We start from the raw sequence: 25,983 nt of genomic DNA, 5'->3' as shown, positions 1-25,983 counted from the left end.
ACCGAGTGGCTGTGGCTTCCGGCGCCCCAATATAGTCAGCAGGTGCCATCGCTGACTATTGGGGGTGAATCTTTGCCCCCCACAGAGAGGGCTCGCAATCTGGGTGTCCTCCTGGACGCACGGCTGTCTTTAGAAGAGCATATGACGGCCGTGACCAGGGGGGCCTTTTATCAGGTTCGCCTGATCCACCAGTTGCAGCCCTTTCTGGACCGGGACGCCCTGCGCACGGTCACTCATGCTCTTGTTACTTCCCGGTTGGACTATTGTAATGCTCTCTACATGGGGCTCCCCTTGAAGAGCACTCGGAGGCTCCAACTGGTCCAGAATGCGGCCGCGCGGGTGGTTATGGGCGCAACTCGTTGTGCCCATGTGACACCCCTCCTGCGCGAGCTGCACTGGCTCCCAGTGGTCTTCCGGGTGCGATTCAAGGTGTTGGTTACCACCTTTAAAGCGCTCCATGGCATAGGACCTGGGTATCTCTGAGACCGTCTCCTGCCACCAATAGCCTCCCACCGACCAGTTCGCTCCCACAGAGAGGGTCTCCTTTGGGTGCCATCGGCCAAGTTATGTCGGCTGGCGACACCCAGGGGGAGGGCCTTCTCTGTGGGAGCCCCAGCCCTGTGGAACGAACTGCCCCCGGAAATACGTAAGATCTCTGACCTCCGGGTGTTTCGCTGCGCACTGAAGACCCTGTTGTTCCGCCAAGCCGGACTATCAACAAAATAGTCTTAAATTGGGGTATTTAAATTTTTTGGGGTTTTAAATCTGAGCCAATTTATTTAATTATTTTAAATTTTAAATTGTTGTTTGTCTGTGTTTTTAAATAGGCTGTACACCGCCCTGAGTCCTTCGGGAGAATTGGCGGTATAGAAATAAAATTATTAAATTATTAAAAAAATATTAAATCCAGCCACCCTGCCAAATGTTTCCTCAGGAGGTTCGGAGGTCGCCCAAACATCAATTCATAAAGGGACAGTTTATGTTGCCCTCTTGGAGAGCTTCTAACTGCATACAGGGCTAATGGCAACACATCCGGCCACTTCAAATGGCTTTCAGTGGACTTCTGGTTTGCTTCCTGTCGCCGAAAGACAGTCCCGTTTTTGGACCGCCAGCCCCGCTGCCTGTTAGAGCCACTTTGATCCAGAGAAGCGGCTCGGAAGTTCCCGAATCCAAAGGATTAGTGGAAGAGAGTGGGCGAGAAGCAGGTTGAGCCCCTGTGAGCCCCCAGACAGCTACAGTTTGCTTCTGGGGAGGAAACAGGCGCGGCTCCCTTTCAGCTCGCCGAGACTCCGGACAGCGTGGGATGAGTCTGCCCAGCGCAGAGCAAGGCGGCAGGAGCAACCTTTCTACTTAAAACAAAGTAAACTCAAACAACCAGGGTGGAACAACAACTTGAACCTCGAAACTGCAAGTATTACTAGCCCTGTGATTAAGTTTAAAGCAGAAGAGTGAATGTGTGAAAGTCGCTTGAAAATGGCGCCCGGCTTCAGCGTTAACGAGCTGAAAGCGAGAGTGGATTAGCAAAGTTATTTCAACTAGCTACAAAGTTGTGCTGTCTGTAACAAGTGGAGGAAAAGAAAAGAAAAATCCTTTTTTAAAACAAGCCTGATCTTGCTTCAATTTCACCCTTAATCCGACTAAACCTGGGGGAATTTTTTAGAGGACTTTGTGGTGGAGGAAAGGGAAAAAGGATTTCCTTTTTTGGAAAAGCTAGCCTACGTGGCAGGATGGCTTCTAAGCAGACCAAACAGGAAGGGAAGGCGGCAGGGGGGGATCCCCCACACGTAAACCTGAACAGCAGCCTCCCAGCCAGCAGAGCCAGAAAAAAGAGATTGATCTTGAAAGCTTAAAGGATTTTATTACTCAGGCTTTGGATGAGAAATTTGAAAAGTCACAACAGGAAATTAAGCAGGAGATTAAAGAAATTAAAGAGGTGGTGCAAGAAAAGTATGATAAGGTGACTAAAAAATTAATGACAGTGGTGACTGGATTGTCAGAAGCAATTATTAAAACGGATGCTAAGGTGGAAGAATTTAAATCAGAAATGGATGTCAAAATGAAGGAAACTGACTATAAAATCCTTGATGCTGATAATAATAGTATTGATATTGGAGGGAAGGAAATCTCTCAACAAAAATTAATTAAAGATGTTTTTGTAGATTATTATACTAAATTATATGCCAAAGACGATACACAGAATGGATTTATAGAGAAATATCTAGAAAATAAAAGAGTCACAAAAATTACTAGTCAACAAAAGGAGAGAATGAATCATCTTATAACAGCTGAGGAGATTATTGCCGCAATTAAACAATTGAAAACAGCTAAAGCTCCTGGGACGGATGGTTTAACTGCGGTGTACTATAAAACCTTACAAGCAGAAATGATTGAACATCTTAAAGATCTATTTTGTAGTATACAACAAGGGGGTAAAATACCCCCATCATGGAAAACAGCTTATATTTCACTGATACCGAAAGAGCAAATAGGTCCTAAAAAAACTGAGAATTTTAGACCAATATCTCTTCTGAATAATGACTATAAAATATTTGCAAAAGTATTAGCCAACAGGTTGATGCCAGTTATTCAAGAGGTGATTCATTGTGATCAAGCGGGATTTATAGAAGGCAGATACATGAAGGATAATGTAAGGCAAGTTATAGATTTATTGGAATATCTTGAGAAAAATAAACAGATCCCTGCAGTGCTGGTTTTCTTGGATGCGGAGAAGGCCTTTGATAGAGTGGATTGGAACTTTCTATTAAAAACTTTAAAAAAGATGGACTTTGGGGATCAATTTATACAGGCGGTTTCAGCAATTTATCAAGAACAAAAGGCACAGATTATTATTAATGGAAGTTTGACAACAGACTTTAATATTGAAAAAGGAACAAGACAGGGTTGTCCGTTATCCCCATTGTTATTTATTTTAACATTAGAAGTCTTGTTGAATATAATACGGGACTCGAGCACTTTGAAAGGAATAGTGATAAGGCAAGAGGATTACAGAATAAGGGCATTTGCAGACGATCTGGTAGTTACCCTAACACAGCCGATGGAATCAATAATCCAGATGAAAGACATTATAGAACAATATGGTACAGTATCAGGATTTAGATTGAACCAGAAAAAAACTAAGATGATAGTTAAAAATATGACACAAGATCGAAAACAGGAACTTGAAAGCAAGGCAGGTTTTGAGATAGTACCAAAGGTCAAATATCTAGGAGTTCAAGTTGCAGAATCAAATATGAAATTGTTCCAAAATAATTATGAGGTGTTGTGGCGAGACGTACAGAAAGATATGGAGACTTGGAAAAAACTGCAGCTGTCTTTACTTGGAAGAATAGCAGCAGTTAAGATGAACATTTTGCCAAGATTTCTTTTTTTGTTTCAAATGATTCCGGTGCTTAAAAGTGATAAACAACTGGGAGAATGGCAAAGAGGACTGAATAAGTTTGTCTGGAATGAGAAAAAGCCGAGAGTTAAACTGAAAATTATGCAAGATGTTCCAGAAAGGGGAGGTCTTAAACTTCCAAACCTACAATTATATTATGAAGCAGCAGCTTTGACGTAAGCGATTGGTTTGGAAGGAAAAAGACTGGAATATTGAATATAGAAAGTTTTGATCTTGAATTTGGTTGGCATGCATACTTATTTTATGAGAATAAAGTGGATAAAGTATTCAAAAGCCACATACTTAGAGACTCTTTGATGAGAGTTTGGAAGAAGCACCGACTCAAATGGGATTACAAAATACCGTTATGGCTGGATCTTGGTCATATCATGTGGAATACAAATATAATGTCACTCGGGGGGGGGTTTATATAAAGAAGTTCTTTTTGCAGATGCGGGCAGATGGCAACTGAAGACTTTAGAAACGCTGTTGGAAGAAGGGATTAATCTAACTTGGTTACAGTATAATCAACTTCAATTGAGATGGAAAAAGGACCAAAAAACTGGTATAATGATGCATGAGGAAGAATTGGTTAGACATATAAAAGAGAAAGGTCCAATGCATATCAAAAGGGTTTATAATGTTTTGTTAGAAAGGGATTCAGAAACTGAACTGGTTAAAGATTGTATGATAAAGTGGGCACAAAATTTTGAGGAACCAGTGATGTTGGAAACATGGGAAAAAATATGGGTTCAGAATGTTAAATTTACACAGTCGCAGAATTTGAGGGGAAATTTTTATAAAATGTTTTATAGATGGCATTTAGATCCTAAGAAATTGTCATGCATATACCCTAATGTTCAACCAAAATGCTGGAGATGTGATTGCCCAGATGCCACATATTATCATGTGTGGTGGACTTGTAAGAAAGTGAAGGCTTTTTGGATAAAAATTTAAGACCGAGCAAGGAAAATAAGAATGAATGATTTGAAATTAATCTCAATAAATGTTAATGGATTAAACGATAGTAAAAAGAGGAAATTAACACTTACAAAACTAGCAAAACAAAATATGGATATAATCTGCTTACAAGAGGTCCATATAAAAAAGGACGAGGGTAAACGTTTGGAGTATAAAAAATATGGTAAACTATTTACCTCATTAGCTGAAAAAAGAAAGAGAGGGGTAGTAATCTATGTTAAAAAAGGAATTGAAGCAGAATTGAAATATAATGACACAAAGGGAAGAACCCTCATGGTTGAAATTACGAGAGAAAACACTAAAATACTACTTGTGGGCATTTATGCCCCAAATAAAAAACAAGGAGAATATTTTCAAAAGCTTCGTGAACAATTAGGGAAAATGGAATATAATAAAATTTGCATGATAGGCGATTTCAATGGAATCGTAGACCCAGACAATGACCACAAAAGTAATAAATTGAATAAAAATAAACGGGCAACTTTACCAAAAGCTTTTTTCGATTTGGTGGAGGAAATGAACCTAATTGACATATGGCGAACTTTACACCCAAACGAAAGACAATATACATTCTATTCTAATCCGCAACAGTCATGGTCGAGAATAGACATGGTTTGGGTCACCAGGACGTTGGGGTTAGAAATAGAGACAGCGGAAATTAGCCCAAATATCTGGGCTGATCACAACCCCCTGGAAATGAAATGGAGAACCATAAAGAGAAAGAAACAACAGAGATGGAGGCTCAACACAAAACTACTATGCGACCAAGAGTGTGTAGAAAAATTGAAAGGAGAAATAAAGACTTTTTTTATAGAAAATGAGAATCAAGGAACTCCCCGCGAAATAGTATGGGACACAATGAAGGCCTATCTAAGAGGGGTAATAATATCCTACTCTGCATATAAAAACAAATTAAAAAGGAAATCCCGGGAAGATCTCATTAAACATCTAGATGAAGCAGAAAGGAAACTCCAGAAAACACCTGGAGATACTGTAGCAAAAGAAAATTGGCTGGTGTGGAGACATAAATTAAACATCCTAGATCAAGAGGAGCTAGCCCAAAAAATAAAAAGAACAAAACAGTACTACTTTGAGAACGCCAACAAATCGGGCAGGTGGCTGGCCTATAAATTAAAAAAGGAAAATGAAAAAGGGACAATTCAGACACTAGAAGACGCTGAGGGAAATCTTTTAAATAAAGAAGAAGAAAAATTAGAAAGAGCGAGAGAGTATTATGAAGCACTATACAAAGAAGAGGAGGTCTTGGAAGGAAAAATAGACCAATATCTGGCAAATGCGGAGCTCTCACAAATAACGGAGGAAGAGAAGGAGATGTTAAATGCTAAGATAACAACTGAAGAATTCAAAAAAGCCCTCTCCAAACTCAAAAACAACAAATCACCAGGCCCAGATGGATTCCCAGGAGAAATATATAAAAAATTGGAAGAAATTTTACAACCCAAATTAATGGAAATTTTCAATGAGGTTTTGATGGGCTCCAAAATCCCCGACTCGTGGAGGGAAGCACATGTTACACTGCTGCCGAAAGAAGGTGCCGACCCCCCAAAAATCCAAAATTACAGACCGATCTCGCTTTTAAACACTGATTACAAACTATTCATGGGTATAATGGCAGAAAGAACCAAAAAAATATTAAACAACTGGATTCATAAAGATCAAAATGGATTTCTCCCGGGGCGACAAATTAGGGATAATTTGAGAATTGTGTTAAATACTTTAGAATATTATGAAGAACACCCAGAAAAGCAGTTGGCCATAGTTTTTTTGGATGCCCAAAAGGCATTTGACAATTTAAATTGGAATTTTATGACCAAGCAAATTAAAACAATGGGATTTGGGCAAAACTTCGAAAAGATGATAAAGAATATCTATGACAATCAGAGGGCGAGCATTTTGGTAAATGGAGATAGGACAAGAACATTCCAAATCAAGAAGGGAGTAAGACAGGGCTGCCCCCTGTCACCGTTATTATTCATCCTGGCCCTAGAAGTGTTGCTACGAAAGATTAGAAATAACGAGGAAATCAAAGGCCTAAAGATTAGAAAAGAGACCTACAAAACGCAAGCCTTTGCGGATGATGTGGCGCTAATACTTGAAGACCCATAAATTCGGAGATGGTTGAAAGACATAATTAAAGAAGAAATCGATTTGAATCCAGAAATATTTCTCCTGGGAATGGCAAAGAAAGGGTATGGAAAGGAAAAGGTCCACCTCCTAATACACATAGCTACAGCTGCCAGACTGGCGTATGCTCAATACTGGAAAAAGAAAGACCCACCACCAGACGACCTTATAATTAGCAAAATATTAGAGTGTGCAGAGATAAGTAAATTAACACATGAGATAAATGATGATGAAAATTCAGACTATGATACTGTGTGGGGAAGATGGTACGAATGGATAAATGATAGAATCAAAGAAGGAGAAAAAGGTGTAGAAATCAATCAGAATTAAGGAAGGAGTAAAAGGTACAGAAATTAATTAGAAATTAATTAGAAATGTATAGTATAAATGACACCAGATATTTTTTCATGTATATATGTATAAACACTGCGAATCCGATGTCAAACAGAATTGTTATTATATTTTATTTGTGTAAAAAAAAAATCCAATAAAGTGTAAATAAATAAAAAAAAAATTGGTGGGTTATGCAGAATGTTTTGAAGAAAAAAATTCAGTTTTCTCCACAATTGTTTTTATTGGGTATAGTTAAGGGTTTTACATTGGGTGAAATAAAGTTGATATTGTATATGATAACAGCAGCGAGATTACTGATAGGTCAATATTGGAAAAATGAAGCTATGCCTACTATTGATGAATGGACTTTGAAGATGGCCAGCTTTGCAGAGATGGTGAAGATTTCAGCATATTTAAAAGATCGCTCACAAGAGACTTATGTATGGGAGTGGAAAAAGTGGATAGATTATGTGCAGAATAAATATCAAACTAGGAAATATCAGATAGCTTTTAACTGAAAATATTATATAGAGATAGAATAATTGAATTTTGAGAAGATGTGAAAAATATACAGGGGATGGAGGGGTTCAAGTTTTATAAAAAGGGGATTTTGATTTGGATTATATTTTGTGGAAGTCCGGGGGGGAGGGGTGGGTTAGGGAGGGTTAGGGAGGTCAGGGAGGGTTGGGGGGAAAAACTGGGGAGAAAATGTAATTGTAAAACTTTTTCAATTAAAAAAAATGGCTTTCAGTACAAATCTTAGTTATTCTTTCTTTTAGGGTTCTGTTCATTCTCTCTATATCGCTTCCTGATTGCGGGTGAAATGCACTGTGAAATCTCCACCTAATCCCCACTGCATGAGTCACTGCCTGATTAATGTGATGGACAAATTCAGGACCGTTGTCTGAAGATATGTTACTAGACATCCCAAACTCACACGTCCTGGCCAGGAACCATTCACACCTCCTTTCCTACAACGCAGGGTTCTTGGACTCGCTCACAGCACCATCGGCCTCACAGGGAAGTCGCTGCCGCCTCCCGGAAGTTGGATACTCCCGTGGCGCCCGGAGGATGTTCAGGAGCCCCTGCCCCGAGGGCCCGAGGGGTTGAACGGCCCTCAGCAAAATATTGCCTCAGCCTCAAAGTCCCGGCGGAGTCGCCATCAACTGTTGTAGGAAAAGACGGGACTAGGCCAAGCTCTTCAATACACCTGAGGCATTGCCAGAGAGGAGGGTCCTGGAGAGGGAGGCCTGGCCGTCTCCTCTCCTTCATGTTCGGAGCCTTCTTCCTCCGATAAGATAGGCTCGGAGGACGGAGCCACAACACCTTGCTGCAAGAAAGCCAGGCTTTCAACACCTACAGCTATAGGTAGGAAGACGGCGGTGTCTTGAGAGTGGAGCCTTCGGTGCCAAGTCCCTCTTCTGCCCCCATGAAAATCATCCCCCACCCCACCCTACCCACTCCGGTTAAATAGAGTGATAGTATTTGTTTTAAACTGACAAAAAGATCTGTGCTACTGGTTATCAAAATCTGAATGGAAGTGAGGACGCCACTGAGCCTGATGCTGGTAGGCAGAGGCAGAATTCTTTTTTTCTTGTTTTCCTCCCCCAAAATTAAGGTGCGTCTTATACTCCGGTGCGTCTTATACTCCGGTGCGTCTTATACTCCGGTGCGTCTTATACGCCGAAAAATATGGTAGTCTTTTCTGCCAGTCTGGGAAGATAATACAGTCCAACCTACCAAAAACATAACCATAAAAGACAGACCAGGAATACAAATTAAGATAAGCAAGAAAATGGTAAGAGAACACCTGTCTGCTCTAGACGAGTTCAAATCACTGGGACCCGACAGATTACAGAGTTCTGAAGGAGCTGGCAGATGTGATCTCGGAACCATTGAACCATATCTTTCAAAGATCCTAGAGCACTTGGGAACTACCAGAGGACTGGAAAAGAGCTGATGTTCTTCCCATCTTCAAAGAAAAAAAAAAAAAGGGGGGGGGGAGGAACCAGATCCAGGAAACTACAGACCAATCAGCCTGACATCAATACCTGGGAAGATCCTGGAAAAGATAATGAAGCAACAGATCTGCAAACACCTAGAAGCAAGCAAAGGTGTAACCAGAAGCCAATACAGATTTGTCAACAGAACATGCCAAACAAATCTTATTTCATTCTTTGACAAAATGACTAAACTAGTGGACCAGAGAAATGTAGCAGACATAGTATACTTGAATTTCAGTAAGGCATTTGACAAAGTAGACCACAAACTACTTCTTGGTAAGATAAAAAAATGTGGAATAGACAGCATCACCACAAGATGGATTTGTAACTGGCTGGCAAACCGCTCTCAATGTGTGGTCCTTAATGAAACTACATCTACATGGAGGGAAGTAAGCAGAGGGATACCCCAGGGGTGGGTTCTAAATTTTTTTACTACCGGTTCTGTGGGTGTGGCTTATTTTGTGGGCGTGGCTCGATGGTCATGTGACTGGGTGGGCATGGCCAACTCAATGTCACTCACGTCAAGGGGTGCCTCGCCTGCCCCTCCCCTCCCAGCCATTCCTTGTCACACCCAGCCTCAACATATCTATAGTTCTGTAAAAATGTTGTTCACCTTTTTTCAACTTTATTATCTACATACTATAGCTGTACTTTCATGGACCACTGAAAGGAGGAAATGGCTCACATGCTTTGCCCAAGAGTGTGATAGGCAACAGGCTTTTAAGGGGCTGCCAGAAAGAAGGGGTGATGGGTGGGGGCAATGTATTTTCCAAAGTACCAGAAGGCAAAACAAGAAGCAATGGATGGAAACTGAACAAGCCTTGGTGGCACAGCAGACTAAAGTGCTGTTAAGTAGCACCAGCTGCCTACAATTACTGCAAGTTCAAATCTCACCAGGCTCAAGGTTGACTCAGCCTTCCATCCTTTCGAGGTAGGTAAAATGAGGACCCGGATTGTGGGGGCAATAAGCTGACTTTGTATAAAAAAGAACAACGCTGGGGGGGGGGGCAAAAGCCCTACTAAGCAGGTATATACAAAAGTATGAAGGCTATTGCTTAATGCATTGTAAGCCGCCCTGAGTCTCCAGAGAAGGGCGGCATATAAATCAAACCAATAAATAAATAAATAAATAAATAAATAAATAAATAAATAAATAAATAAATAAATAAATAAATAGAGAAGCAACCTAAAACTAAGGAGAAACTTCCTGACAGTGAGAAACTTCCTGTCAGGTGCAGAAATATTTCAGTCATAATTTCACATATAAAATAGCCATTCGTGTAATACAACCTGCATATTGTTCAAAACAGTCATTAGTATTATGGCTGATGTTTGACAGCAAGCCTAAAAGTCAAAGAACACAAGAGTGCTTCTTTCTCTGTATGTATACAAGACATCAGATACCAGGAATAGCATATTAAGATGGACTTATACAACCTGATGTACAAAATAAACACACACATATTTATGCTCTGGACTATAGACATTGAATGCATGTAAATCCCTGAAAAATATGTGGTAGCCCTGGGCAAAAGAAAGGCAGTAAAATCGTTCTAGGTGTAGGGACAGTGTAAAATATTAACACATGATAAATAATGGAACAATTAAAAATAATAGCACAGCATTTTCTCTCTCTCCCTTCCTTCCTCTTTCTTTCTTTTCTATCTCTCTCTCCTTCTTTCTTTCTTTCTTTCTTTCTTTCTTTCTTTCTTTCTTTCTTTCGCTCTTTCTCTCTGTCTGTCTGTCTGTCTCTCTCTCTCTCTCTCTCTCTCTCACACACACACACACACACACCTGGTCTGGGCACAAAGTATCTGTTGTTACAGAAGTTCTCATTTCTCTCTATAATACACCTGATACTAATCGATACCCTATCTCTCAACTACGTAAAGCCTATGCATATTTACTTGGCAGTAAGGCTACTCTCTTTCAGTGGGATTTACTCCTAATAGATACACATGATTGCAGGCAGACAGCTAGCTCGGTTGTTTAATAGGCTGTAAGTAAAATTTCTACATTAACAAAATTTATACCTAAACAACAGAATATAGGAGCAAAAAATCATAGCAATAGTCTGAGCTATGCTTTTCTTCTTTAAATGGACGTACTACCCATTTTAACCAGACATAAAGACTCATTAGTTTGGAATACTAGTATGGCTTGCACTGAACCTTGACAGTACTTGTTTTCCTTACAAACTAGCTCAACTTTGTTTCCTTTAAATCTTGCTTTCGTTACACACCGCCTGCTTCGGACCAAGAGCTCCGTTTTTAGGGAAAGAGAGTGGACTGGGGGGGGGGGGGGGGCGCTTTGGAAATAAAAGCACAGCAAGAGAAAAGGGGAAAGGCGTGCTCTGGATTCCGGACTCCGAGCCTTCCCTGAGCCGGGAAGCCCTCCTCATTCTCATTCTTCCCAATCCCTTCCCACTCCCGGATCCTTCTCCCCCCCCCCGCTTCCTTTTGCTTGAAACTCCTTTCAGGGTGGGAGGGAAAACCAAATAAGAACGGGAAGGAGGCGGTTTCCGGTTACATCATCGTGCCAAGCAAGACGGGTATGGAGATCGCTCCCGTCCCTTTCTTGTAAACTTTCCAGCCTGGGCGGCTTTTCCTTGCCGGCGGCGGCCCTGGAGAGGCGGCCGTAAGCGGAGAGGAGCAGAGAGCGCGTGTGGAGTGGCAATCCAATGCGCGAAGGCGAATCTCTCCTGTCACAGGCTGGGAAGACAGTGCCAGTAATGGCGGCCCTAAAGCGATGACTACCTATATTGGAAGGGAAACCCGATCGCAGACGGGCAAGGAGCCCTCTTCTAATTAAAATTAGTCTACACTGAGATGGACCTTTGATCTTTTTGATCTCCCTATTGTGAGTGCTGTGGTGGTGGAGGAATGTTCTGAGTGCCCTTTTACGATTGGAGCTAAGAAGGGGAAAGCGGCTGCTAGTTTATCACACCATGAACTTCGAGCCGTTATTGAATTGTGCTGACTGAAAGAAATATTGGATTTGTATTTGATTGGTGGGAAGTATTGCTGGATGGTTTATTTCCTTTCTCCCTGCTGATAAATTAAGGATTAAGAATTAAGAACGGCGGTCGAACGGACAGATATATCCCTTGGTAGAGAAATATTCTTCTTCCCTTCTTTTTTATCATTAGAGGGTGTGTGTGTGGAACAGTACTCTATCTCCCTCTAGTGGCGAACTGTAGAATTATATTATATACTGTGCTCTTAGGAGAGAAGAAATTTGAATCTGCTCTGTACCTGATTGTACGTGATTGAATGAATTACCCCCATTGATTATTATCTTTATTGACTAAACTTGACATGAAGGACTTGGAGTATAACATATTTGTTGAATTGACTAACTTAAAAGCTGAGATAAGATATATTGAAAGTGATTGGGAATACCCCTATAAGCAAGATGTCAAGTGCAACAATTGTAACAACCACAAAAGCGGGGGAAAAAGTTTTGACACTCCCAACGGTTGCTACTCCAGTCACACCTACATCATCATCTTCATCATCATCTAAATCTTTGGATGACTTAGCTGCTGCAGGGAAACCTCCATCATTATCAAGTCTACAGAATATGCTGCAGGCAATGTATGAAGTGATGACAAAAAATCAAGAAGTTATCTCCAAAAACTTAGAGGACTTAACATCAGACCTTAAAGGGGAGTTGGGAGCTGTTAGAAACGATATCAAAATGTTGAACGAGAGACTGGAAGGTATTCAGGGGGTGTTGACACAACAGGAGAGTAAAGTTCAAGACGTAGAGAAGAGAGTGGGACGATGTGAGGAGAGACTGGATGGAAATGAAAGAGAGCAGCTCTCGGTGAATAGGGCCCTCGAAGAAGAAATTATTTTTCTTGAAATGGAAAAGTCAGCTTTTTACCTGAGGATACAAAATGTGGTGGAAGAACGGGGGGAGCCTTTAAGAGATACTTTGGTGGATATTTTGGCTGGGATTCTGGAGATAACTAAGAAAGATGTCCTGAGAGATATAGATGACGTTTTTCGTGTATATACAAGTTACGCCAGGAGGCAGAGACTTCCGACAGAGGTCCGTGTTAGACTATCCAAAAAAGCTCTTAGGGAAGAAGTGATTTTGAAGTCCAGAGACAAAACGGTGACATATAAGGATAAACAATTGATAATACTGAAGCAACTCCCCAGACGGGTACGGGAAATACGGCAAAACTATCATTTCTTAACTACTCAACTAAGAAAACACAAGTATTATACAGGTGGCTATTACCGGAAGGGTTACAATTTACCTGGGCAGATAAAAAAGTGAGAATTGATAACCTTAGAGATGCCAGAGACTTTCTTATAAGATATATGAACCCTTTAGAAGCGGATGTGGGAGAAGAGTCAGAGAGGAAGAGTGGGGAAGAATTATTAGAGGAGGAAGAGAGAGGGGAACCAGAACAGCTAGGTGGGAGAAAGAAAGGAAGAGGACAGATGCAGATACAGGCAGAAATAGGAGCTGAGGGACTAAACCAGAGAGAAACAAGACAAACAAAAAAGAAACTCCAAGTAGAAGGCAAGTAAGGGCAACAGAAGGGAGAAGGGATGGGGGAGGAAATTCGTTTATCATCAGTTAACATCAATGGGCTGAATAGCCCAAATAAGAGAAAAAAGATCTTTAATAAATTAACAAAAGCACGTCTGAATATTATATGCCTTAAAGAAGTACACGTGAAAAGAGATCATCTTTATTTACTGAATTATACCAAATTGGGTCAATTATATACATCTTTAGCAGAAACTAAAAAAAGAGGAGTAGCAATTTATGTTCAAAAGCATATAAACTCGAGACTAATTTTTGCAGATGAAGAAGGGAGACTTTTGATGATCGAAGTAGAAATTTGTGGTAAAAAATGCCTACTGGTTTGTATTTATGCACCTAATGGGAATCAGAATTTTTTTTTTCAGAATCTTTATAGTAAATTGGTAGAATATGATTACTCACACATTTGTGTAGTGGGGGACTTTAATGCCATAGATGATAAGGATAAAGACTATATATCCGGAAATAAGAATCAGGAGGGAAAAAAGAGATCAGCAAAGAAAAGATTGCCTATTATTTGTCATCAAATACAAGAGGAATTTGAACTTAGAGACATTTGGAGGGAAAAACATCCAGAAGATAGACAGTACACATATTTCTCCGCCAGGCACTCATCTTGATCACGGATAGATGCGGCTTGGATGTCGGGGGAACTGAGGCAGGGAACACAGAAAGTAGAAATAGGTATCAATGAGTGGGCAGACCATAATCCACTATGGATATCATGGGGAGGTTTGAAAACAAGGCCTAGGTGGAGAATGGATGTAAGGGTCCTCAAAGATGAACAATTCTTAAGTTATTTAAAGAAGGAGATGGGTTTTTTCTTTCAGGAAAATAATAAGGAAGATGCAAACTTTTTAAATGTCTGGGAAACAGCTAAAGCAGTGTTTCGGGGTTTAGTGATAAACTATATAGCTGGGAAACGGAAGAAGGAGAGGGCTAAACGAGATAAATTATTAGAAGACTTGACAAAAAGTGAGGCTATGTTGCAACAGGACCCAAACAATAGAGAACTCAATATGAATTTGAAATTAGTACGACATCAAATTAACTTATTAGATCAAGAGGACTTAGAAAAAAAAATTAGGTGGATGAAACAATGACAATTTGAAAACTCAAATAAACAGGGAAGATGGCTCACATACCGATTAAAAAAAAGAAAAGGAAAGGAGTAGAATTCACAACTTGAGAGATGGGAATGGTGAATGGATTACAGGGGAAGAAGGGAAGAAAAGAATAGCGCAGGAATTTTATACCAATCTATATAGAAAAGAGGATAAGTCCGAGCAGGAAATAAAGAAATATCTAGAAGAATCTGACCTACCCAAAATATCGGACATGTCTAGGGAAATACTGGACAGGGAGATAACCGAAGGGGAAATTGAAAGGGTTATGGGAAAACAAAAAACAGGAAAGACTCCCGGTACAGATGGCCTCCCAATAGAATATTATAAGGCACTTTGGGAAGTCTTAAGCCCTTATATGACAGAATTATTTAATGGGGTAATCCGGGAGGGACAGATTCCGAATTCCTGGTCAGAAGCATTAATAACCCTCTTGCCGAAGGAAAGCAGTGACTTATCCCTGATCCAGAATTATAGACCTATTTCGCTTCTTAATGCAGATTACAAACTATTTGCGGCAGTACTAGCAGAAAGGCTAAAAGGTTTCCTAAGTCAATTTATACATGAAGTTCAAAATGGTTTCTTACCTTGTAGGCAGATTAGAGATAATGTGAGAATAATTATGAACGTCTTGGAACATTATGAAACCCATATTGATAAACAATTGGCTTTGGTCTTTGTGGATGCGCAAAAGGCCTTTGATCAAGTGAGTTGGAGTTTTTTAGTGGGTTTATTGCAACATATGCAATTTGGGGAAAGGTTTATCCAGGCAATTTGTTCAATCTACTCGAAGCAGTCTGCTAAAATTCTAATTAATGGAGATGTTTCTGAACAAATCTGCATTGAGAAAGGAACTAGACAGGGGTGCCCGCTCTCTCCGTTGTTATTCATTCTAACATTAGAACCTTTATTGAGGGAAATTAGGTGTAACTCGGGGATAAAAGGACTGCATATTAAGAACCAACAATATAAGGTACAAGCATATGCTGATGACCTAGTATTTATATTGGAAGATCCCATTTTATCGGGCCTGAATTTGATTTATGAGTTAGAAAAATATGGAAATGTAGTGGGCTTAAAAGTAAACAAGGAAAAAACTAAGGTTATCATTAAAAATTTGACAACAAAGCAGGGGAAGGAATTAGAAGAGAATTTGGGATTCCAAATTGTCAATAAATTACGATGTCTAGGTATTATATTATCAGCCAAATGCACAACAATTAAAGAAGATAATTATTTGAAATTACTCCAACGAACAGAACAGGACTTAGAGAAATGGAAGAACCTTCAGACGTCTCTATTAGGTAGGATCGCAATTATAAAATCCTATATCCTCCCAAAATGGATATATCTATTTTATACAGCACCAGCTAGACTAGACAACAATTTTTTAAAAAAGTTAAATCAATGTGTCCTTAAATTTATCTGGCAAAATAAAAAGCCCAGAATTAAACTTAAAATGCTTCAAGAGGTGAAAGAAAGAGGGGGATTTGGCTTACCAAAATGGGAATATTATTATCAGGCTGCAAATTTAGTTTGGGTAAGGGAATGGATTCTGCTGAGAAGAAGACGGTTGTTGATTCTGGAAGGTTCAGGGCTACAACAGGGTTGGCACTATTTTCTTTGGCAAGATAAGGTTAAAAAACATATGAGTTTCTCAGGACATTATGTAAGGAATATCCTAATTGATACATGGAGGAAAAATAAGGGTAAACTCTACTCCTTGACCCCTTCTTGGTTGGTCCCATTAGAAGCTACAACATATAGTTTGCTTTACAATAAAGAAAAACACCTATCCTACCAGGAATTGTTGGACGCCCAAGGCTGCTTAAAAACAAGAACTGAGTTAGAGCTCCAAGGAATAAAATTGGATTGGTGGTCTTATGCCCAGATCAGCTCTAAATATAAGAAAGACAAGGAACAAAGTAGTATAGATATGATCCAGCAAGAAATAGATAGTATTATATTAGGAAAGGAGGAAAGAATATTATCTAAGATCTATAAATTCTTAATAACCTATTGGATAGGGTATGAGATTGTGTCAAGTATTTGCAAGCCATTGGCACATGTATCATACAGACACTAGTGGAGGCAGAAAGTGCCCCCACCCCTATGTGGAGAGGAGGGGCTTTCACTGAGTATAAAACCCCCTCTAACCTTTCCACCATGCTCTCTTTTACATTTGTTCTCCATGAGACATGATCTTTGATAAGGGTAGTCACACACGCTGTGTGCCCCCTATCCTAATGGATATTAAGACAGCCTTTGTATATAGTTAATATGTTTTGTTATATGAATAAATACATTTATCACATTTATTCATGCATCTGCCTTTGGACTCTTCTATGCTCCTGGGTGTTTCTACGATCCCAATTTCCACAGATTGTTAAAGATTCAATGATTGCCTGGGGGAGAAGTATTGGTTACTCAACTGAACTGATAAAATGGGAAGAAATATGGACGAAACAATTGAAACTTCTGATGGCAACCACTTACAAAGAAAACTTGTATAAGATGGTGTATAGATGGCATCTCCCGCCTGCTCGATTAGCCAAAATGTTCCCAGGACTCTCCCCAAACTGTTGGAAGTGTGGGGAGATAGGTACTTACTATCACGTATGGTGGACCTGCCCTAAGGTAATCGAATTTTGGAGATTTATACAGAGGTGGATATTAGAAATCACGGGATATAAATTACAATTGAAACCAGAATATTATCTATTAAATATTAGGCCAGATAAGATAGGCACAAATATATGGTGTCTGATTACATATATCACAACCGCAGCAAGAATATGTTTTGCTCAACATTGGAAGGGGAAAGACCTACTGGCTGAAGATTTGATTTTGGGAAAAATTATCGAATATGCGGAAGCTGACAGGTTAACAAAAATTCTGAGAGATCAAAAGGATTCCGTATATTTTCAATGTTGGGACCAATGGTATATCTGGTTGAATAATAGAATAAAAAAAGGATAAGGTTAGTGTAGATTTTATTTTTTATTTGTATATTTTGACTGAAGTTAATATACTGTGTAAAGCTCCCATCGCGATCTGTGTGTGAATAAATATTTTGTTGTAAAGAAATAAATAATTTTTTTTTTTAAAAAAAAAGAACGGGAAGGAGGCAAGGACAGAAAATGGTGCATGGAGGAGGGCATTTTTCAGCTGCTTTCTGGGACTGAAAAGTTGAGGGGACCCAAGGAAGCAGCAACCGCCCGGGACTAAAACGCCCCCCCGCTCCCACCCCCCACCATCCCGCGCCGCCTTCTTTTTCTCTCCCTGCCCCCGCTATTCTCTCTCCCGGGAAGAAGGGGACTAACCTTAAAAAAAAAAGCTCTGCTGCTGAGCAGAGAAAGCAGTAGCTGGGAAAGATGTTGCTACAGAGTTAAAACAACGAAAAAATTGCCCCTCCCCTGTTCCTACCCTCCCTCTTTTTCTCCCTACCAGTTTCTTTTAGCTTTGGCTCTGGTGCCAAAAGAGAGGATTCTCTTTTGTTTGTGAAGTCCCCCTCCTTTTTTCCCCACCCAGCTGGAGAAAAACAGGAGAGGGCTGCTGCTGTCCCTATCAGTCCCAGCGCAGCGGCTGCATGCAACGCCAGCGGCTTTGGGAGGCGCTGGCCGGCAGGGAGAAGGGAGCCGGCACAGTAACCTTTGTAGACACACAGCTGCAAAGCTTGCCGAGCTCCCCCCCATCCCCTGCCCCACTTGCCACCCCAAATTGCGCCCCACTGCGAGACGCACATTTTTATTTTATTTTTATTTATTAATTAAATTTCTATACCGCCCTTCTCCAAAAAGGACTCAGGGCGGTGCACAGCCAAAGTAAAAACAGAGCATACAAAATTTAAAAACAGTATTAAAATAATTAAATATTTTGGCCATAAATTAAAACAACCCAATTTAAAATCAATTTAAAATTAAACTCAAGCCAGCCCAGCTAGTTGAAATAAATAGGTTTTCAGGGCCCGACGAAAAATCCGGAGGTCTGTTATTGTACGTAACTCTGGGGGAAGGTTGTTCCAGAGGGTGGGCGCCGTCACAGAGAAGGCTCTCCCCCTGGGGGTCGCCAGCCGACATTGTCTGGCGGACAGCACCCTGAGGAGGCCCACTCTGTGCGAGCATACTGGCCGGTGGGAGGCTATTGGTGGCAGAAGGCGGTCTCGTAAGTACCCCGGCCCTAAGCCATGGAGCGCTTTAAAGGTGGTCACCAACACCTTGAAGCTCACCCGGAAGACCACCGGGAGCCAGTGCAGCTCGCGCAGGAGAGGTGTCACATGGGAGCACCTCGTCGCCCCCATAATCCCCCACGCGGCTGCGTTCTGGACCAGCTGGAGCCTCCGGGTGCACCCCAGGGGGAGCCCCATGTAGAGAGCATTGCAGTAGTCCAGGCGGGAAGTGACTAGTGCCTAAGTGACTGTGCGTAGAGAGTCCCGATCTAGAAAGGGACGCAACTGGCGTATCAGGCGAACCTGATAAAAAGCCCCCCTGGCCACGGCCGTCAAATGGTCTTCTAAAGACAGCCGTGCATCCAGGAGGACGCCCAAGTTACGAGCCCTCTCCGTGGGGGCGAGTGATTCGCCCCCAATAGCCAGCGATGGCGTCAGCTGGCTATATTGGGACGCTGGAAGCCACAGCCACTCGGTCTTGGAGGGGTTGAGTCGGAGCCTGTTTCTCCCCATCCAGGCCCGCACGGCCTCCAAGCACTGGGACATCACTTCAAGGGCATCGTTGGGGTGGCCTGGGGTGGAGATGTACAGCTGGGTGTCATCAGCGTACTGATGGAACTCCACCCCGAAACCACGGATGATCTCACCCAGCGGCTTTACATAAATGTTGAACAGAAGGGGCGAGAGGACCGACCCTTCTGGCACCCCACAAGCAAGGTGCCTCGGGGTCGACCGCTGCCCCCCCGTCAACACAGATTGCGACCGGTCAGAGAGGCAGGAGGAGAACCACCGCAGAACGGTGCCCCCTACCCCCAACCCTGCCAACTGGTGCAACATGATACCATGGTCGATGGTATCAAAAGCCGCTGAGAGGTCTAACAGGACCAGGATAGAGGAGCAACCCCTATCCTGAGCCCTCCAGAGATCATCCACCAACGCGACCAATGCCGTTTCCGTGCTGTACCCAGGCCGGAAGCTGGACTGGAGCGGGTCTAGATAGACAGCTTCATCCAGGTACCGGGGAAGCTGTTGCGCTACCACACTCTCAACAACCTTCGCAACGAAGCGAAGGTTGGAGACTGGACGATGGTTAGCCAAAACAGCCGGATCCAGAGAGGGCTTCTTGAGGAGGGGCCTCACAACCGCTTCTTTCAAAGCAGCCGGCAGGACCCCCTCACTCAAAGAAGCGTTAACAATCTTCTGGAGCCAGCCTCGTGTCACCTCCCGGGAAGCCAATACCAAGCAGGAGGGACACGGGTCCAATAAACATGTGGTCGCGTTCAGCCGTCCCAGGACCCTGTCCATGTCCTCGGGAGCCACAGGATCGAACTCCCCCCAGATAACACTCTCAAGACCTGCCTCAGTCATCCCGTCCGGACATACCCAGTCAGAGGCCAGCCCTTCCCGAATCTGAGCGATTTTGTCATACAGATACTGCACAAACTCCTCAGCTCGGCCCTGCAAGGGGTCATCCCGCGCTTCCAGATGGAGGAGGGAGCGGGTCACCCTAAACAGGGTGGCCGGGCAATTATCTGATGATGCGATAAGAGCGGCAAAATAGCTAGATTTCGCCGCTTTTATCGCCACTAGGTAGGTCTTAATATGAGACCTCACCAGTGTTCGGTCAGATTCGGAGCGGCTGGTCCTCCAACTACTCTCCAGGCGTCTTTTCCGGCGCTTCATCTCCCTGAGCTCCTCGGAGAACCAAGGAGCTAGGTGAGTTCGGTGCCGGGTCAGAGGCCGCAAAGGCACGACATGGTCCAAGGCCCCGGCAGCCGCATTATCCCAGGCAGCCACCAGGTCCTCAGCCGAGTCATGAGCCAGAGTCTCAGGAAATGGCCCAAGCTCCATCTGGAACCTATCAGGGTCCATCAGACGCCTGGGGCGGAACCACCTGGTCAGTCCCGCCTCCCTGCGGCGGGGTGCAGCGGTTAGAAAGTCCAGTCGAAGGAGCGAGTGGTCAGACCATGACAAGGGTTCGATGACTATATCCCCTGTATCAAGGCCACTCGACCACTGACCAGAGACAAAAACTAAGTCCAGAGTGTGTCCACCCGTGTGAGTGGGGTCATGAATTAACTGAGTAAGGTCCATGGCCGTCATGGAAGCCATGAACTCTCGAGCCACCTCAGACGTTTCGCCGACAGATGGCAGGTTGAAATCCCCCATGACTAGAAGTCTGGGGGTACCAACCGCCACCTCAGCTATGACATTGAGCAGCTCGAGCAGGGCCGTTGCCACGCGGCAGGGAGCCAGGTACGTGATCAACAAGCCCATCTGTACTCCACGACCCCACTTCACAAAAAGGGACTCACATCCGGCTATCTGTGGAACAGTGGTCTCCCTCGGATCAAGACTTTCCTTTATAATAACCGCCACCCCCCGCCCCTGCCCTGAGCTCTCGGCTGATGGAATGCTCGGAAACCTGGTGGGCACATATCCACGAGGGGAACCCCCCCTCATGGCCCAACCAGGTCTCTGTAATACCTGCCAGGTCCGCTCCCCCCTCCTGAATAAGATCGCAAATGAGGGGGGCTTTATTTACCACGGACCTGGCATTGCACGACAGCAGCCGAAGGCTTGGGCCCTGAGAGTCTGAACAGCCTGGGGTACGAGAAGGGCTATGGGGACCGGGGCATGCCACCGCTTGAAGATAGCGAGTGCGCGCCCCCGCCACATGATGCGGCCCCCTGCTCCCGCCATATCTGCCCCTCCTACTCAACACATTGATAGAAAAGCCCTCAACAGAATGGACTCTGATGTCCCCCTTACCCCCGGAATCTGCACCCTCCGTGGCCCCACTAACAGCTGGGCCGGACCCCTCCCCCCGTGGGTTAACCCCCAAACCCACACAACCCTCCCGCCCCTTAAAATCCCTTAAAAATCTATCAAAAAGTTTCCCTAAAAAAAACCCTCAATCCCCTTTTTGCAGCATGCCACCTCTCGGGGTGCCAAAGCCCGTCATAAAGGTAGGCCCTTGATAAAGTGGAGGGCCACACCTGCGAGAGGGGGGAGTCTCGCAGAATAAGAAGTTCTGTTGGCGAATACATCTAATTAATCAATTAATTAATTAATCAATCATTCGGGGGAAAATCGACGGCCTGGGGGTAATCAAGATAGTCCAAAGTCTGGAAAGGGATATTCAATCAATTCCAAGTCAATAAACTCCACTGCTCTCTCACAGCAGTGGATGGAGTCTTAGGCCGTTTCGAGGCCAGATGTTAACACCAGCTGCCCTCTCACGAAAGCTGGGAAGGGCCAGAAACCGCAGTCATTGACCGGCACCATGAAAAGACTTGAAATCCAAATATTTCCCTCTTACAATTGGGGGCATTGATGACAAACCACCAATCTACAGGTTCACGGGCCCAGAGAAGACTCCGATAACTCTAGCGGCTGCACCTTAGGCGAGTAGGGAGGCGAATCAGGAGGCTATAGATGTCCATGTCCATGGGAGGCAGGTATCGTATCATATCATAACAAGTATCGTATCATATTATTCAGAGGCATCTCCAGATGATAAGTGGCCTCCTGGAGGCTGACAGACCACGTAAGGCATAAAAGCCTGGCCCAAGGTCTTTTGCAACCATCAAACAACAATGTTTCTAGCTCACCCCCATCCAAATAAGGGAGGGGGGAGCCTCTGGAAGGACCAGGAGTGGGCCCCCTCCAGGTGGGCCTCCCATCCATAGCTGTAACCGGCAGTTCCAAGAAACAAACATTGATGGTCTGATTCAAATCGTGGTCAGGGTGCCCCTCGCTCTCCCTATTCAGGCTCCTGTCCCTTTCCGGCCTCTCTGATGTTATCTCTCCCGGCCGCTCGTCCCAGTGTTAAAGCGAGTGCCAATCCCGACGATGCCAGCTCTTAGAACACCTCCGTCCACCGTTGGGTCTAACAGGAAGCCCCTGCCATCCCCTCGGAGTCCCTGGAGCTCCAGGGAGGGGCTGCATCGCCGACGCCGCCACCGCCTGTTCCACTAGTTCGGCAGCTGCGGGGAGATGCCGAGGACGCTGAGGGTGCTCTCCCCGCTCATAAAGCCGCAGCGCAGCCGCCTCCGTCTCGTTCCCGGCCATCGTGTCCTGGAGAGATACCAGCTCTCAAGAAGATGGCACAGACTGGTGAGAAGCTCCCCTCACCAGACGTGGGGCTCAATTAGCTGGTCGGGCCCCCGAAACCCCCCAAAAACCGGGGAATATCCCCCAAGTATCGCCGCCGCTCAGCTGGGAGCGGCCATCTTGGACATGCGCAGAGGCAGATTTTACCGGAGAGTGGCAGCTCCAGGTCATCTCTCAGCCGTTGCGTGCAGGGAGTGCAAGGCAACTAACTTCTCGCACTCAGGAGAAGTTTTTCTTTACTTTGCAAGGTTTTTCCCTGCACACAACAGCTGAGAGACAACCTGGAGCTGCCAGTCTGTGCTCTGCCAGGTGAGCAGCAGAGTGAGTAAGCCAATGATCTGCCAGCTTCCTGTAATCTACAGTTTACTCGTGAGCACCAAGGGGGAGGCTCGACCCCCCTTAGGAGACTCAGTTTACTCGTGAGCACCATTGGCCTTTCTCCCTGCCTCTCCCGGCCAATGGTGCTCACGAGTAAACTGCAGCTAGGATCTCCTGCGTGCTTCCCTCGCAGGCCAGGCCAGCTGTGGGAAACGCATGGGAAAAGCTCTGGTGCTGCGATCTCCCGTGTGCTCCCCTCCCTCCCCGCGTGCATCGGTCCACCACCCGCTGCTGGTATCACCCCTTCACCAGCTCTCCCTCCCCTGCCCACCCGTGCCCTTCGGCCTTACCGTTGTCAGCAGCGGTGAGCAGAAGTACAGGGCTAGATTCTGCAAGTAGCGGCTGGGCAGGGCGAGCGAGCATTGGGCGAGCAGGGTAAGCGAGCAGGGACCTGTTCGGGGGCATGGCCAGCCAAAGGTCACTAATGGTTCGGGGAACCACATCAAATTTCCGCTAACGGTTCTCCTGAACCGGTCCGAACCGGTAGCAATCCACCTCTGGGGTACCCCTAAGATTCCGTCATACGCCCAGTACTCATCAACATCTTCATAAACAATTTAGATGAGGGAATAGAAGGGAAACTCATCAAATTTGCAGACCACACTAAACTGGCAGGAATAGCCAACACCCAAGAAGATAGGCTCAAGATCCATAAGGATTTCGACAGACTTGAACACTGGGCCCCATCTAACAAAATGAAATTCAATGTAGAGAAAAGTAAAGTTTTACACTTAGGCAAGAAAATCAAATGGTACAGGTACAGATTAGGTGAAACCTGGATCAATAGCAGTAACTGTGAGAGGGATCTTGGAGTCCTAGTGGACAATCTCTTAAATATGAGCCAGCAATGTGCAGCAGCAGCCCCAAAAGCCAATGTAATCCTAGATTGCATTAACAGAGGGATAGAATCAAGATCACGTGAAGTATCAGTACCGCTTTATAAAGCCTTAGTAAGACCACACTTAGAATACTGCATCCAGTTTTGGTCATCATATAAAAAAGATGTAGAGACACTGTAAAGACTGCAGAAAAGAACAAAGATGATTAGGGGACTGGAGGCTAAAACCTATGAAGAATGGTTGCAGGAATTGGGTATGTCTAGTCTAGTGAAAAGAAGGACTAGGGGTGACATGATAGCACTGTTCCAATATTTGAGGAGCTGCCACAAAGAAGACGGGGTCAACTGATTTTCCAAAGCACCAGAAGGCAAGACAGGAAACAATGGATGGAAACGAATCAAGGAGAGAAGCAACCTAGAACTAAGGAGACATTTCCTGACAATGGGAACAATTAACCAGTGGAATGGCTTGCCTTCAGAGATTGTGGGTGTTCCATCACAGGAGACTTTTAAGAAGAGACCACTTGTATAGAATGGTATAGGGTCTACTGCTTGAGCAGAGGGTTGAAGTAGAAGACCTCCAAGGTCTCTTCGAACTCTTATTCTGTTGTGAAATAGGCACTGAGCAATAAAGTAGCTAGTTTATACTCTACAGGTGTGGGTCACGTTATTTATGACTGACATAGCGACAATGGCTACATGAGATCTATAACTTTTAACATCTCTAAGGTAGTATTTCTACCGTCTACCACATAGCTCCCAGCGACCGGTAAGATCCCACAGAGTTGGTCTCCTCCGGGTCCCGTCAGCTAAACAATGCCAGCTGGCGGGCCCGTGGGGGAGGGCCTTCTCTGTGGCTGCCCCAGCTCTCTGGAACCAGTTACCTCCTGAGGTCCGGACCACCCCCACCCTATTGGCCTTCTGAAAAGCTTCTCCGGCAGGCCTGGGGACGTTGATCTCGCTGTTGTGATCTTGTGAGATCCGGCCATGAATGGTGTGAATGGGTTTTAATGTTTTAATTTTTAAATGTTTTTATAATGATTTTTTTTTAAAATGCATTGTAAGCCGTCCTGAGTCTCCGGAGAAAGGCGGCATATAAATTGAAATAATAATAATAATAATAATAATAATAATAATAATAATAATAATAATAATAATAATAATAATAATAATAATAATAATATTATTTTGGAACTGAAGATGCTGGCATCAATAACAGGGGACCAACATCTGGTTGGTCATTATGAGAAGCAGAATGCCAGACTAGATTAAGTTTGGTAAAATCTAAGTGAGTTCCCCTTTTCTTATATTAACACATGTCTCACGCAACTTTTTGAAAACACAAACACACACCTTGATATGAAATTCATATAACTCAGTGGAATCTAACTTTGCAATATTGAGAAAACTGGCAAAAGTTCCAGGTTGATGCCATTGTCTCCAAGAAAGGGTTGTTTAAAGTATCTGCAAAATATTAAGTACTTTTATTGTATTTAAGAAAAATATGCTACTTTCTTATTCTACTTACTAAACTTCATAGCGTCTGGATTTTCTTGCAAAAAATGGAAGGTGTCTTGATAATAGATGTATCTTTTATTATCTACACATGAGGTGTCTACCACACACCCAGGCCTCTGTAATTTCCCAATCACCAGGTTCTTTCAACCAATGGTTGCCAACACTTACGTGGTAGTTTGTTGACATGCCAAGGAACAGAATTTGTAAGAAAGCCACGCTTGGAGGCCATGACAAGGACCCAGGTGCCCAAGCGATAGCTGATGGGGAACATACCAATACCCTCATGGTCAGTGGTGCCTGAAGCCAAAGATGTTTGGTTGCCATAAACTTCCACCGCTGCCTGGGAAAGTGGGGATAAATTGTCATTTTCATACACTTGGACCTTGATCATCACCTCTGTGGGAGAGAGAACATAG

The 25,983-nt window shown here is 43.7% G+C and overlaps 1 protein-coding gene across 1 annotated transcript in view; it reads right to left on the bottom strand.

Annotated features, from left to right (window-relative positions):
* Window positions 1-25,967, bottom strand: part of FAM171A2 (family with sequence similarity 171 member A2) — a gene marked incomplete at its 5' end in the record, with an annotated part of 196,821 nt that extends 170,854 nt beyond the window's left edge. Inside the window, one exon of the mRNA XM_070944509.1 lies at window positions 25,736-25,967. Within this exon, the coding sequence (XP_070800610.1) occupies window positions 25,736-25,967 (232 nt within the window). The remainder of the gene's footprint in view (window positions 1-25,735) is intronic.
* Between the last annotated feature and the right edge of the window lie 16 nt (window positions 25,968-25,983).

The sequence above is a fragment of the Pituophis catenifer genome, unplaced genomic scaffold, assembly GCF_029215685.1.
Source record: "Pituophis catenifer annectens isolate HBS135680 unplaced genomic scaffold, rPitCat1.0.hap2 SCAF_5, whole genome shotgun sequence".
Classification (NCBI taxonomy): Eukaryota; Metazoa; Chordata; class Lepidosauria; order Squamata; family Colubridae; genus Pituophis; species Pituophis catenifer.
Note: the sequence above shows the minus strand (reverse complement) of the source record. Positions and strands in the feature narration are given on the sequence as shown.